The following is a 14,881-nucleotide window of genomic DNA, read 5'->3' as shown; positions in this document are numbered from 1 at the left end:
GCTGCTACACTATTACGAATCTGCACAGATAAAGTGAAGTCTGTTTCGGTATTAACAGTTTTGAAACCACTGATAAAATTTAAAAAGTTTTAAGATAGCTCAAAATTTAAGGGTTAAGCAAAAATCATAGATAAAGCAAAAATGATATAAGACAAGATTAAGACTAGTATTTTCCATTACTTTTTTTTCAAAACAATTGCCTAATTGCTATTTGAATGTTTTCTGTCAACAAAATTCACTTACCAATTTATACAAAGCGAGTTTACATATCTCATAAATGAATTCGCCTTGAATTTGCGCGTAGCACTTGTTTTTGTTATTTACTTTTTTAATTCGAACACACCGCAGATGAATTCGCTGGGTAGAAGTAACAGCTGATAACCCATTGTGTCATATTTGTTATGTGTAACCACGCAAAAGTAAATTAATTATTAGGGCTTTTATAAATTAAAAAATTAATTAATAACACATTAATAAATGACAATAGCCCGCAGTTTTCGTTTACTGCAAAGCATTAGCGTCCACGCTCGATGGCAGCGATTTTACAGTAGTGCAAAATTGCGAAACATTGGTATTTTGGCGCATATCGATGCAGGTGAGAAATAATTGTTTTAACAAACATATAATGATTTAAAACTATTAACACGATACTTAGGCAAAACAACTACAACGGAGCGCATGCTCTTTTATGCCGGCAAGACACGTACATTGGGCGAGGTGCATCGTGGTAATACGGTGACAGATTGCCTGACACAGGAACGTGAGCGTGGCATAACGATATTCAGTTCTGCGGTAGCTTTTAACTGGCAGGGTCACAAGTACGTATAGAGAATAGTTCAAAATAAGAGAAGACGATTTATTTGCTTGCATTGTAGAATAAATCTACTAGACACACCAGGTCACATAGACTTTACCATGGAGGTGGAACAATCATTGCATGCTGTAGATGGTGTTGTTGTGGTTTTAGATGGCACGTCTGGAGTAGAAGCGCAAACAATTACAGTGTGGGCACAAGCTGAGAAACATCATCTGCCGAAAATAGTATTCGTGAATAAAATGGATCGTCCTGATGCAGATTTCACCGCCTGTGTGAACGATTTATCGACAAAGTTGGATGCAAAGCCAGTTTGTTTACAATCACCGCTAAAGGATGAAAAGGGAAATTTAAGTATGTCCCTCCTATTTGTTTAACTATTTACAAACTGATTATAACTACATATATATACCATATAGATATATATTTTAAATTGTTTCAGCTATTTTCGATGTGATTACGCAACAAGTGCTGATTTGGGATAATGCTAGTTTGGGTCGTGAGTACAAAACACTTCCGCTTCTAGATAAGCACATCGCAGACTTACAAGACAAACGTTATGCGTTAATTGATGAGCTTTCCGGTATCGATGATGAGTTAGCACAGGTCGTTATTAGCAATGAGGGCTTTGATAAAGTCAGCAATGAATTGATACAACAAGCTTTACGACGTGCGGTTGCGCAACGTAAAGTGGTACCAGTACTTTTGGGTTCAGCGTACAAAAATGTGGGCGTACAGCGGGTAATGGATGCAATCATTGACTTTTTGCCAGCGCCACATGAGCGAAATCAGCTTTACGATTGTTTTTGGTAATAAAATTTGAATCTCAATAAGATTTCTAGAAACTCTTAATTTTTGCCAAATAATTAAAATAAATTCTTTTTGAAACTAGTGATGACTTTGTGGGCAAAGTTTTCAAAATCATACACGATAAACAACGCGGTGCGCTAACATTGGTGCGTGTCTTCCGTGGTGAATTGAAGAAGGGATCAAGGTTAGTGACCACACATAATACTGCAGAAGTGGTGAGCAAAGTGTATGAACCATTGGCGGATGAGTATCGTGAAATTAGCGGTGTGCCAGCTGGGGATGTTGCCATTTGTGCGGGCTTGAAGGTAAATTTTATTTTTTTGTGGATTTTTTTTTTTCAAAAATAATAAAGCAAAACAAATCTACTTCAGCACACAGTTACCGGCGATTTGCTCACAACTAACGCTTCATCGTTGAAAAATGCGCAAAAACGTTTGCAGAAAACAATGAAACTACCTGAAAGCGACGTGATGATTGAAGATGGTAATGCCGAAGATAACGGCCATGCGACGCTTGTCAATGAGATATTCTCCACTGATCCTCAAATTCCGGATGCTGTATATTTTTGCTCTATCGAGCCACCTAGTTTGGCGACGCAGAACGCCATGGAGGCGGCGTTAAAGCAATTGCAACGTGAAGATCCTAGTTTGCGTGTAAATTATGACTCTGTAACCGGACAAACTGTGTTGGGTGGTAAGGATTTTAAGACATTAAAAAAACCCGTTTGCCATTTACAATTTTAATATCTTCTCTCAAGGTATGGGCGAGCTGCACATGGATATTGTAAAATCTCGTATACTCACCGAATACAAAATCGATGTAGATTTAGGTCCTCTGCAAATAGCCTACAAAGAAACGATAGAAGAGCCAGCGCTGGATAATTTTCAAGTAGAGAAAGAAATAGCGGGGAGTAAACAGAGCGTAAACATCACTTTAGAACTGTTGCGCGAACAAAATGAACCGTTCAGGCAGGTGTACCTATTTTTTCTACAAATAATAGTTAAAAGAAAAATTTCACGAATCTTGTATACTGCAGTTTAGATAAATCCGGTGAGAATGCAGCAAATTTAAATACACTACGTCCCCGCATGCTACAAGTGATACGTAAGGGTGCGTTGTCGGCTTTAGAACGTGGCCCACGTGTTGGTGGTCAGGTCGTAGATACAAAAATTCGTCTGCATAGTATAACAATAGGGCGTGGTACAGCTGATTCTTTTGTTATGGCTGCCGCTGCGCAATGCGTACAAAAGGTAAAGAATGTGGTATATTGTTTTTCACGCATAATATTACAATATCGTTAAAAATTTTGTTTCTAGATATTAACCACAGTAGGTACACGTTTGCTCGAACCAGTTATGGCGTTGGAAATTGTGGCACCGTCCGAACGCATATCAGCAATTATAGCCGACTTGTCACGTCGTCGTGCCACAATAAACGACGTGCGGCCGAAAAGTGCGCATAATAAGGTGAGCATACACAACGATTACTTACGAACTCAAAGCTTATTCAATTTGAACATTAACTTGGAGATTTTTCAATACAGGTTATATATGTGAATGCGCCACTGGCTGAGTTGTCCGGTTATTCCAGCGTTTTGCGCAGCATAAGCTCTGGAACGGCGGGTATGACAATGCAACCATGCGGGTTTTCAAATATGAATTCAAACGATGAGGTGCGTGCGATACAAAGAGCACAGGGATTCGAGTAAATTGTGTGCGGCAACTCCTCGATAGGCACGCTACCTACAATACTTAAATTGTACATAGAAATTGAAAAGTTAAATGAATAAATATATATTTATTAATTTTGGAAGTTTTTATTTCAAAGTTTCTATTTCGCTCATTTATTTTCTTTGTTATATAACACTTTGATGTATTATACAATTCTGTCTTTAATGAATTGCTTAAATATTAAAGCATTTATGAATATCCATGTTTATTTTTCCAGTGTAACATTTATTTTGTATATCATTCCTTTTCATCAGTTTCACCTCAGAAATTCGTATATTATTATTTTTTCATATTATAAGGCAAATCATATCAAATATAGCGATAAGTTGTTGGAATTACTGGCAGTATCGAAAATCAATGTCTAACATATAACTCGAAATAATTTATGGAAAATCAATCTAAATGTAATTGTTTTTAAATATTCAATTGAATGTAAGATAAGGTGCTAACTGTAATTTTAATGTAATAAAATGTTCCACATTTTAGTAACCGCAAAATAAAACACTCGACTTTTAAAAAATTAACAAAATTTATCAAAAATTTTATGACATTTAAAAAGTAAGGAGATTTTGTGGAACACTTGTCGATTGGTACAACTCGATAAGCAGTGGATTTTCCATATGGGATTGGAGCACATTTATAATGTAATTAAAAGCTGTGAGCACGAACAAAAACGGTACGTTAGGACTAATAGTGCGCAACAATGGCTTTGTTCGAATGAAAGCAGATATTTTCAGGCCTTTATCACATCTCCTAATACTAATCCCTCCCACACTAAAAACTCAAGAAATATTATTATTTTCGAATAGAACAAATGAATTCAAGCTTTAATCCAAAAAATTACCTTTATTACTAGAAATAAACTCTCAGAACACTTAAAGATAACAAAGTTTAATTTGCCTTGAACTTTTGCACCAAAGTGCACCTAATCCAACATTTAAAAACTTTAAAAAGGCCTCGAATAAAATCGGAGTATTTGAAAATTATCCAATTCGAGAATTGCAAACATTGCGAACCTAAAAAGTTACGAAATATTGTAAATGGTAAACCGTTATAAGTTAAAGGCTTTTTTTCTTCTTTTGAATTGTTATTTTATTTATTTTAAATTTTCGTTTAGCGCTTTAAGTTTACTTTACTTCAATTTTAATATCCTAACTACAGACGTGGACATATATATGTGTATGTTTAAATGTATTTTTATTATATGCATGTAATATTTATATAAAATATAAGTTTACAAATTATGAATAATACAATAAATTAAGGAAATTAAGCGATTAACTGAACGAACAACGCAGTTGGCATTAACTTCGTAAACATAAAAAAAGAAAACGTGAAACAAAAAGAAAAAACGGTAACATAACTGAAAAGTTTACGGCGAACGAACGAGTGTTTCGTGTTTCATATACAAAGCCAAATATTGTTTAAACAAAGCAAAATTAATACAAAAAATTAATTAAGGAATTCAGTTGTTGGAATTAGCGTTATTTTTTTAATACATTAGAGTAATTTATGCATTGTACATATGTACTCAAAACATTCATACATATGTAGAAATGTACATATTCTCTTCCATTCAATATAAAATTAATATTTCAATATTATTTTTTAACGAATTAAAAAATACTCAAAATCAAAAATTGGAAGCAAGAATTTATTAAATTATGAATGCATACTTTTCGTGTATACCAAAAGTTTTTTTTATGCATTATGCATTATGCATTATTTAATAGAAACAAATTGAAGAGAACGTTGGGATTCTCGAAATATTTACTTAATTCACTTTTGCTAATCAATATGAAATCAAATCTCAGTTAAGTGCGCTGGTAAAACTGGACAACATTTGAAATGCAAGTAGTAAGCGCCTAAAAGTAGACTACAGTTGTATAAATAATATTTAAGGTGTGCTTCACATATATGTAGATGCAGTTTTTTGTTTTGTTTTTGTAGTAAATATATTTATGTTATGCCCGCCGTGGCTGAGATTATCGAAAACTTCTGCTATTTATTTATTTTTTTCTGCAAATTCGTCTTGCCGCTACTGCCTATGCTAATTCTTTATTGTTACATAAACACAAAAATAAATAAATGTAATTTTTTTCGAAACTCCTCAAATTGATCGCTTAATTTTTAATGCGTTTTCTATCATTCATAATGATATTCTTTTAAAGATAATTGTTTTTTATATGTTCAACTCTTAGCGATTTTTGTTTTTTGCCTTTTCGAAAGTAGTTATGTATATGTATGTATATATAATGTTTGTATGTATAAATAAATCTAAAATAGCGTAAATATGTATATAATATTACATAATATAAATACGACAATTAGCGTAATTTTGCTTTTTGTGTTATTTTCTTGTTTGTTTCGCACATCTTTTCATTTCACATCGCTTTCCCTTCTAGCATATTCGTAAACGTATGTTTGTGTAATTAAATTCACAATGCCAGAAATAATTGCAATTAATAATTATAATTACTTTTTCGCCATTCTTCTTCTTCTTTTAATAATTAGCAGCATCAATTTCTATACATAGATATTATAAGTAAATACATATATTGTAAATATAAATTAATAGTAATAGTATTTGTTATGTATGTTTGTATGCATGCATATCATATGAACGACGACGACGACGTAGAGGACAACCAAGTGTCAAAATTTGTTCGTTTCACAACTATTGGCAGATACTGTAAGCACGATCATACACACAAGCTATTGAACCGTGGCATTCTAACTTTAGCATTTATTAGTATGTATTCATGTCTTTTCGCAAAACGACGATGCTTTTGCCTTTTTTCCTGGTGGACAAAAAGGCTTGAAGAAATATTTTCAGGACATTGTTGCAGATGCATGTACGAGTGCAAGTGTGGGTACGGGTACTATGTGATGGTGTGCGTTTGAATGCGAAGGAAGTGGAAATAAAAAATCAGCTGAAATAATAAACGTCAAAGAATCGATTAGAAATTGGTTTTAGAAACAATACAATAAAAATATGAATTCGAAACAATGTTTAATGCATAACTCAATGTTAAAAGATATTGTTTTAAAAAGGTTGTAGCTTTCCATACGCAGCTAAAGACACTCAAATAATAGTGTAGGCTCACTATCACTACACCTATTTTATGATGTTATAACCAAAAAAAAAAAAAAACAAAGTTTACGAAAATTATGCTAAGACTGTTGGCTACAAGCTATACACAACATTTGAAGTTTAGGTCGATTGTATTGGAGTTGAAGTGGTTTTCAATATATTTCCGATTGTGATTTTATAACAAGCATTTTCGTGTTTAAAACATACTGGCGAGGTTGTAATTGCCAACCAAGGGTCGACCTGCTAGTGCTGCATTTTAGCCTCCGTCGCCTTTAGCTCTCCTAAAGTAAGTCATTTAGTTCTTATAAGCTCTTGATTTTTTTTTAACAACAAAGCAGCAATAAAGATATAAGTGCGCTTACCCCCTACTACTCCACTTTAAAATAGAAGTTTGTCACTTCATTTTAACTAACGCTCCTCAAAGTATGCATTAAACGCGATTTATATAAACACATACATATATAGGTTTTTTGTTATTTTTTCTACACTTTTCACTTACCAATTAGTTTTTTACACTTTTCTTGAATGATATTCTTCTTCCATACAACATCTTTTACATACTAATGAACTCGCAATTCAATTTGATTGAATTTTATATGCGATAATGGTTTTAGCTTTTAAGAAATTATTCTCATTTTTTGCTTTCGTTTTTGTTTTGGTTTTCTTTAACTCATCCTCATTGAATGTCGTGCTTCGTGTTTTGTATGTGTTTGTATTTTGTAAATTCATTCCTGTACAATACTCTTTATTTGTTCGAGTTGCTACATTTTGCATGTCCTTCATTTCTTCTTCTCTTTCTTTCTGTAATTGTATAAATGTATGAAAAAAACCAAGGGAAAAAGTTGTTAAAAAATAATAATTAAATGTATTATGTTTATATGTAAATATTAATAGATATAATTAAAAAAAAATATATCAATAAAATAGATTTACAACCAAAGGCAAGTACTATTTGTAACTAATAAAATACTGTTAACTTTTTTTAAGCAAAAGGGAGCGGGAGAAGACAAATAGCTACAAGAGTAAAGAATAAACGAGACTGAAGAACTACGTTTTACATTTTTAGCGTCACACATGTCACATGGTTTGTAATTGACTAATGTTCATATAGCTTATTTTTACTTTTTGAATATTATAATAATCTCGATTGCATAAAGAACACAAGAAACTGGTATAACTTCGAAATATGTTCATTAAACATCTCTCTATTATATATAAAAGTTTTCTGCTGCTGTCGAGAATCAACTAACATAAGAGCGAGCTAGCTCGCGCTCGGCGGGGGGCGGACGTAGGCGAGCGAGCGAAGCGAGCGTCCCGGACCGCAGCGGAGGGCGCCTAGTTTACTATATAAATAATCAGTAAATATTTTAGACATGACTGTTGTTGAGCCAGCCAACACTTGAAATTTTTTTAAAATACATATTTTAGATGCTTAATAAAAATTCTGGTGAGTAGAGTAACAAGAGTTAAAAACATCTAATTGTTTTAAGTAGAAAGTTAAATATTTTTATACCAAGCACGTTTCTTTGTAAACGTAAAAATTTATGACAAACGTTATGAAAATTAAAATTAATTATAAGTTAGTCTTCAACCAAACTTATGTCTTAAAATATATATCAAGTATTTCAAATATTACCAAAAAACAAAAAAAAAATAATAATGATTGAAATAGTTTTACTGCTCTAAAAAATAAAAAAAAAAAACTGTTGTCGCAAAGAAACGTGTAACTTAAATGCTAGACATGAAAGCAAAGGTGTTGAAAATATAAAAAATAAAATTAAAATAATAAATTTTAATCATTAGTATATCTAATTTTTAGATTTTATATATTTGTGCTTATATAATTTGGCTTATATGTGTATTGGTAAAAGGGTGAACAACTAATTCTAAATGTCTAGCAACTTAAAAAATGTTGATCAAAAAAATTCATAAAGCATAACAACGTTGAGTAGCACAGCGAGTATAAAAAATAATTAAGAAACAAGAAGGCAATTTTTTTCAAACTTTTGTTAAATTTTTTTACCTGCACTGTAGCATTTACTTCATCAATGTGCGCTTCAACACCGCAGTGCGTATATAGTATTTGCAATAAAACATAAGCAACATCTCTTTTTTTTTGTATTTTTTAAATAAAAAATTTTTAGAACGAATATGCGTGACCATTATTACTGAATAAGGAGTATGTATGTATTTTCGCATTGCCTTACGCGCACACTTTTTGAGGACACAGGAGGATTAGGTTGAGGTGTTGATTCTGGTTTGGAGGATTTTGGTGCCGGTATTGTTGGTGGTCGTGGAGTTTGTAATTGTGGAGGAAGTGTTAGCGTTTTGTAGAGAGGGGATTACAGTCTATGTTTTGTTGTAAATGTATTAAGGATACTTTCTTCTCAATATTGGTTGGTTTGGGTTTTAGCAAAACAGCAACGACCACCAGCCGCAGCCACATAGCCATCTGCAATTCAATGTTAGGGGAGAAAAAGGAGAGAGAGAGAGAGAGAAAAAAAAAAAGAAGACAATTCGCTGGTGATAACCAATTTTTTTTGGACATAAATTGCATTAAATGTTGTTGTTGTTAATTTATCGCAAAATTTTGTACATATGTTAAAAGTACACGAATGTATTAACACACATATGCATTGCATGTATTGTATATATGTTGTACAATGAAACATTTGTTGTCTTGTATTTACATGGTTTGAGTAAATGCAACAACTAACATGTAAGGAATAAAGAGGAGCAAAGAACTTAAGTTAACGAATTCAGAAAACGGAATTAAAAATATTTGAACGGAATACAAAAATATAATTTATGCATTAGCCAGTTATGAGGCAGCCATAGCGTAAAAACATATAAAACAAAAGTGAGCACAACTGAAGCACAGCTTATTGCAGAGTTTACGTTGAAAAACATAAAATTAATAAACAAAAACCTTTTAAGGGGGGTAGTAGGGGTTTTTAATCAGTTTTCGAAATAATTAACTTAATGCATAATATCCCGAGAATATTGTGTCTAAATAACAGGTCGATCCTAGAAAAATTAACGCAGTTATTTGTATTTTTATATCTTATGAACGTTTTACATCAGATTTCAAAACTTAAACGCGTATTTTTACCACAATTCACTTTTTCGAAGTCGGTGCCCCTCGTAATTTCAAGACTACTGCACCGAGCGTTTTGAAAATTTTAACACTATTTCTTTACATAATTTACGAGGTCGAGTCTCTTTCAAATTTCTTAATGTTTCAATAACATGAAAATTTAACAGCATATTCTTCAAATGTCATACTATAATGTACTTTTGGTTTTTAAAAATAGATTTCAACTGTTATCAGAAAAAAAACATAAATGTTTTACACGAATTAGTCCTACTTCCCCCTTAATAAGTATTGCCGCAATCAAATTAAATGCGAAAGGACAAATTATTATATAATTGCATACATATAACAAATGAAATAACGAAGGATTTTACTGATGTTATGAACCTGCGTGTTTCGAAAATATTTGCTTCAAACCACTTTGAACATCTTCATTTCACATATCGCAATACTACATAATATACACCATGATTTATCGAGTGAAATTTGATTGATTTGATTATATACTCTACAGTATAAATCTAAGCTTGCAACGAGCAGGAGCAGCATAGTCTCATGTAGGGTTAAATTTGAAATTTCACCAATAGTTTTCCTACTAAGATTTGTTGGAATAATCCATACATAAAGCCGCCATGGACAGTACCATATCATCGTTATTTTCATCAAAACCAGTAGACGCAGCTTTACTATTAAATTAAAAAAAAAAAATTCCAAAAGTAGGCACGCGTTTGCATCACTAGCCAGTCTACAAAACTACTCTGCTAATGTCAAATTTATAACTTAATTAAATAATATATATGACTGCAACGAAAATGTGTTTGTAAATGGAATAAAGGGTTAGTTTTGCAATTTTGAGGTTGTTTTCTAAACGACTAAGGAAATGAAAATTTGATCACAAGGTAGTCAAGATTTTTCTGAGTTATATACATATAACAAACATATGTACATATTTTTTACTATTAAATCAACAAAATGCTAAAATACAAATATTTATAGATAATTTAATAAAACAGTTAAAATATTTATAAATAAGTAGAACAATACAATTATGAAAGTCCATTCGTCTATATTAAACTGCTTGAGTTTGTTTTTTATGTTGTTTCTTTTAGTTTCGCCATCTGTAATTGCATGCTTTGAAGATATTCTATGTAAATCTTTGTTGCATTTAAATTTTGTCAAAGCATTTACTTTTTTGTCTAATCACTTTAATATTACTTTTTGCGCGCCGAACTTTGCATTTGCTCTTTAACGATTACTTTTAAAAAAGTAACCCTCAATGCAAACTAAAGGCGCATGAATTTGAATTATTTATTTTACTTTATTTGTGACGTTTAACGTCAATTAATTGTGTATTTTGCTGTGTATTTTTTTCTACTTCTACATGATTATGCGGCGACACCATTCTAATTTAAGTTAAATGTGCGTACATCTTTTGAATTATAAATTATTATATCTTTCATTTCATCGATATATAATTTTTGTTATATTATTTTTTACTGTTGAACCTTTGTTTCTATTGTTTAATATGTATGTATGCATGAATGAATGCTTGTATAATTGTGATATTGGTGAACTGCTAACACTAAAACAAGTAAAATCGAAACATTCTATATACTACTTTTTACTGCACTAAATACTACAAATATTTGAATTTAATTATATTTTTCTTGTCTTGTGCTTCTCTCTGCGTGTTGAATTGAACAATTGGTTTTTCGTTTTTGTTTTATAAACTTTGCTAAATCTAATCTATTTGCAACTATTGCAAGTTTTTGTTGTTATTTTTAAATTTTATTTGTGGCTTTTAATTTTTGCTTTAGCTTAATTCACTTAAATTTAGCTTCATAGAATTTGCTTTGACTTTGGTGTCATTTCAAAATTTTTAACCTCATTTCTTCATAAGTTTCAGCAAACTTTTCGCCAATTGCGAGTTTTCACAGTTTTTGTGGTTCAAATTTATTTTTCGAAAATGTATCAGTTGAAGTTATATAAGCATAATTAAAGTCTTTTGATAAATATAAATACAATTTAGCATAAGACTATCAAATTTAAATTAATGAAGACTTTATGAATTTCAACACAGTTCAACTTAATAACTATTTTTTATATAATTTATATGCATTAACGTTTTCGCGTTTCTGAATATTTCCAATAATTTCTTTGCGAATCAACCACGATTGTTTCTTAGCAGAAGCGCTAAGCAATACATCATACATAACTGTTATTTACAAAATATATACAGGCAGGCAATTGAAGCAGAAAAGCATTAAATTTTATAAATAATAAATGTAAATAAAACTTTAAATACATTTAACGGTTTCGTTTCAATTAAGTAGAAGTGGATAATACAAAAGCAACAACAATAGAATACTTTGGTTGAACCAATAACGTTAAGGAGCACAGGTAAAGTCAGAAAAGCGATCATCTACATAAAATATTACAAAACAAAATATTTTATAATATAACTGAGCTAACTAAATGGCAAAACATTTGCAGGCTGTGTTATTTAATTTAAGATTTTTTGGTTTTTGATTTTAATTTAAACTTTTTATCTATTTTGGTTTTTAGAATTGCATAATAAGTTCTAAAAAATAGTATCTAATAAAAAGTTTTGGAAAAATTAGATTTGGATTTCGCTTTCAAATCTTAACTAGACTAACTAGGTTATGTTTTATGATTGCCAAAATCTAAAACAAGACAAGATACAGTCGGAATCGATATTGTATATAAAATTATATACTTCTTGATCTTCCTGTAACAGTCACAAGTTACCTCTTTTTCGAAATTGTTGTTTAAGTTTTAGAAATTACGTGAACTAATTACTTTTGGAAAACAAGAAGATGTTACGAAAAAAAAAACCTTTCTGGATTGGCGTGCCAGACCAGACCAGACAACGTTTCAAAAAAAAAAGAATAAAATAGAAAAAAATAAATAAATAAACACTTCTTCAGTTCGTCTCAAATTCACTACAACATTGCAGTCATTTTAGGGATAAGAGTACAAGTTTATGTACAAATTAGATTTAATATAGATATGTGTATCGCATTAGTTATATCAGCTGCATAAAAAACTAGTACTTTTGATGTACATATATTAAAGCATATTTATATATATTTGTAAATTTAAAAATTGTAAACACTTAAAAAATACCTGCTCTTTATAGCAAAATAAAGGCAAATTTCAAAACTCAATTTTACTCAACTAAAACTTAAATGTACCAAAAACAAAAAGTTCAAATAATACCATTTTCCCAACAGAATTAACACAAAATTAGGAAAATTAGTACATAATATAGAGGTAGAGGAAAAATACAATTAAACCACACAAGCTGAGAAAACTCCCATTACCCGTCAGCCAATATCTTGTTGTTGATAATTATACCTGTTAGTAGTTTGCTGTTGTTGCGGCTGTGTCTGTTGTTGTTGTGCTGTTGGTGACTGTGCGGTTGGTTGTTGTAATTGTAGTTGTTGCGGATACGCTGGTGGCGGCTGTTGCTGCCGCGCACCAATCACAGCTCCTCCGACGCCTCCAACTCCACTCGTTGCGAATGTATCTAATTCTTCGTTGTTCGTTAATTGTTGTTGCTGTGCAGCATCCAATTGCTGTTGATCGGAAAGCAGTTTAGCTGCTAAAATTGACACATAAGCGCGATAGCGGCGTAGCTGTCGGCAGAAAAAGTTTTATGCATGTTTAAAATGTTTTGAATACAAAATTAAAAGTTCAATTCGCTTCGTTTTACCTCATATTGCAAGTAACTCTCTTTTTCTTTGTAGTTCTGTAGTGGCAGTCCTTTGTTCGGTACAGGTCCCTTTTTATGTTCAGCTAGTGCTGCCTCCAATTGCGCTAATTGCTGCTCATGCGATTCCAATTGCTCTTTCTACAAGGGATGTGGGGGGACAAAAACAAAACATTTTAGTCATTTAATATATCGGCGAGGCATATAGGCATTTTTCAAATATTCACATACCATCAAATATTTTGTATGCGTGCTAGGCAGGAGTGGACGCTGAAAACGTTTCTGGCTGCCCACACCACCCTCCAGCGGTGGCGCTGAGTATGCGGCACAAACGAAATTTATCGTTTCCACCCACGATTGTAGCTCTTTGGAATCACTGGTCTGAAATAAATACTCTGACTGATCGGCGGTTTGCAAACGGAAAACATGCTGCTTTTTCGTATAATCGATAGCCTTTGTGGCTAGCGCATGATGGATGCGTATCGCGTTGTGCAGATTATCGGACATCTACAAAACAAAAAAGGCAGATATTTCATGAAAAGCCTAAAGGTACAATGTTTAAATTAACAACTGCTCACCTGACTCTTACGGAAGCCATGCTCGTCCTTATGCAGAAAGAGTACTAGGTCACGCAGCGTGCAGTAAAACATTTTCCAGGAACGTTTACCGAATGGCGCTAATGTAAATAAGAATGATTAAATATATATATTTATTTATTTAAGCTTAAAACTCACTTTTCTTGTAGTTGGCATCGTAACAGCATTTGCGCATCACATAGCCCTTCTTGTATTCAATCGCCGTCGACGATTCCGGTATGTCTAAAAAGGGATTTTGACCGATAAGGCTGTTGCTTGTGCTATTGCCGACATTATTGTCTCCGCGTTGCTTTTGCAATTCAGTAGCGTCGTCATCCCTAATTCAAATTAGATAATAATATATTAATATATATATAATTAATATAAGTTATAGTGTTTTTACAGCGCCCACTCCAGCGGTTGCGATTTAATGGCCTGATATAAATACTTCAAGACATCTTTGGGGAAGTTTTCACCATCGTTAAGTTCGGCTAGATTTTCAATGAACTCCGCGCAAGTCATCTTCCGTCCGATATTCTGGCCATGCAGATCGGTGTTTAGCAGCATAATGGCGCAAGTTAAAGTGTGTACGGCGTCTATTCAAAAATAGAAAGACGGAAATAAGTAAAATTAATAATAATTAAATTAAGCATCAATAATATACAAAATTGTAATAATAATAATCTGCCTTTTGAACCGATTTTGCAGACAACTAATTGCAACTTCTAACAAATAACCAATGCAAACAAGTAGCTACAACAAAAGCAACAATAAAACATAAATAAGACCCACCTTGTGAATTGAACGTGCCTGGGTTACAGTCTAAAAAGCGTTTAGAAAAATGCACCAGCACACGTTCGCGCTCCTGCGTCTCCCCCGACAGCGAGAATTGTTGCAGAAATTCACGCAACGATTGATCAAGCGTTTTCTTTTCGAAATTAAAATACTTTAGGTATTCATCGGCAACAGCGCGGCTGAAGTCGTTGCTATAATTATAATAAAATTTTCAATTTATATGTCATACATGTATG

General features: G+C 32.2%; 2 protein-coding genes across 7 annotated transcripts in view; one reads left to right on the top strand and one right to left on the bottom strand.

Annotated features, from left to right (window-relative positions):
- Positions 1–220: 220 nt before the first annotated feature.
- On the top strand, positions 221–3,428 carry mRRF2 (mitochondrial ribosome recycling factor 2). 2 transcript variants are annotated; one of them, XM_014247951.3, is made up of 10 exons: positions 227–595; positions 656–818; positions 876–1,168; positions 1,257–1,623; positions 1,707–1,929; positions 1,996–2,317; positions 2,382–2,592; positions 2,661–2,874; positions 2,941–3,090; positions 3,168–3,428. In XM_014247951.3, exons 1-10 carry the CDS (start codon positions 478–480, stop codon positions 3,330–3,332), a joined length of 2,226 nt encoding a protein of 741 aa, XP_014103426.3. In that variant the 5' UTR covers positions 227–477; the 3' UTR covers positions 3,333–3,428. The 2 variants fall into 2 exon arrangements, with proteins under 2 accessions (XP_036233806.2, XP_014103426.3); XM_036377913.2 differs by lacking the exons at positions 2,941–3,090; positions 3,168–3,428 and having other exon boundaries at positions 221–595; positions 2,666–2,803.
- A 1,634-nt stretch (positions 3,429–5,062) lies between these two features.
- Efa6 (Exchange factor for Arf 6) overlaps positions 5,063–14,881 on the bottom strand; it is a 56,096-nt gene continuing 46,277 nt past the window's right edge. For 4 of the 5 annotated variants that reach the window (XM_036377862.2, XM_070110453.1, XM_070110457.1 and 1 more), the window contains 10 exons: positions 14,643–14,836; positions 14,254–14,446; positions 14,010–14,188; positions 13,854–13,951; positions 13,507–13,782; positions 13,279–13,416; positions 12,921–13,201; positions 8,472–8,900; positions 6,948–7,249; positions 5,063–6,287 (listed from right to left, as the gene is read on the bottom strand). In XM_036377862.2, the coding sequence (XP_036233755.2) occupies positions 8,858–8,900; positions 12,921–13,201; positions 13,279–13,416; positions 13,507–13,782; positions 13,854–13,951; positions 14,010–14,188; positions 14,254–14,446; positions 14,643–14,836 (1,402 nt within the window). In that variant the 3' untranslated portion in view covers positions 5,063–6,287; positions 6,948–7,249; positions 8,472–8,857. The remainder of the gene's footprint in view (positions 6,288–6,947; positions 7,250–8,471; positions 8,901–12,920; positions 13,202–13,278; positions 13,417–13,506; positions 13,783–13,853; positions 13,952–14,009; positions 14,189–14,253; positions 14,447–14,642; positions 14,837–14,881) is intronic. The other variant, XM_014247985.3, reaches the window with a different exon arrangement.

The sequence above is a fragment of the Bactrocera oleae genome, chromosome 2 (genome assembly GCF_042242935.1).
Source record: "Bactrocera oleae isolate idBacOlea1 chromosome 2, idBacOlea1, whole genome shotgun sequence".
Taxonomy (NCBI): Eukaryota; Metazoa; Arthropoda; class Insecta; order Diptera; family Tephritidae; genus Bactrocera; species Bactrocera oleae.
This window is presented reverse-complemented; position numbering and strand designations above follow the sequence as displayed.

Coding starts and splice junctions, on each gene's coding strand:
- mRRF2 (XM_014247951.3), top strand. CDS start 478: ATGACAATAGCCCGCAGTTTTCGTTTACTGCAAAGCATTAGCGTCCAC. Junction 819..875: donor TTTAACTGGCAGGGTCACAA/GTACGTATAGAG, acceptor CTTGCATTGTAG/AATAAATCTACTAGACACAC. Junction 2,593..2,660: donor GAACAAAATGAACCGTTCAG/GCAGGTGTACCT, acceptor TGTATACTGCAG/TTTAGATAAATCCGGTGAGA.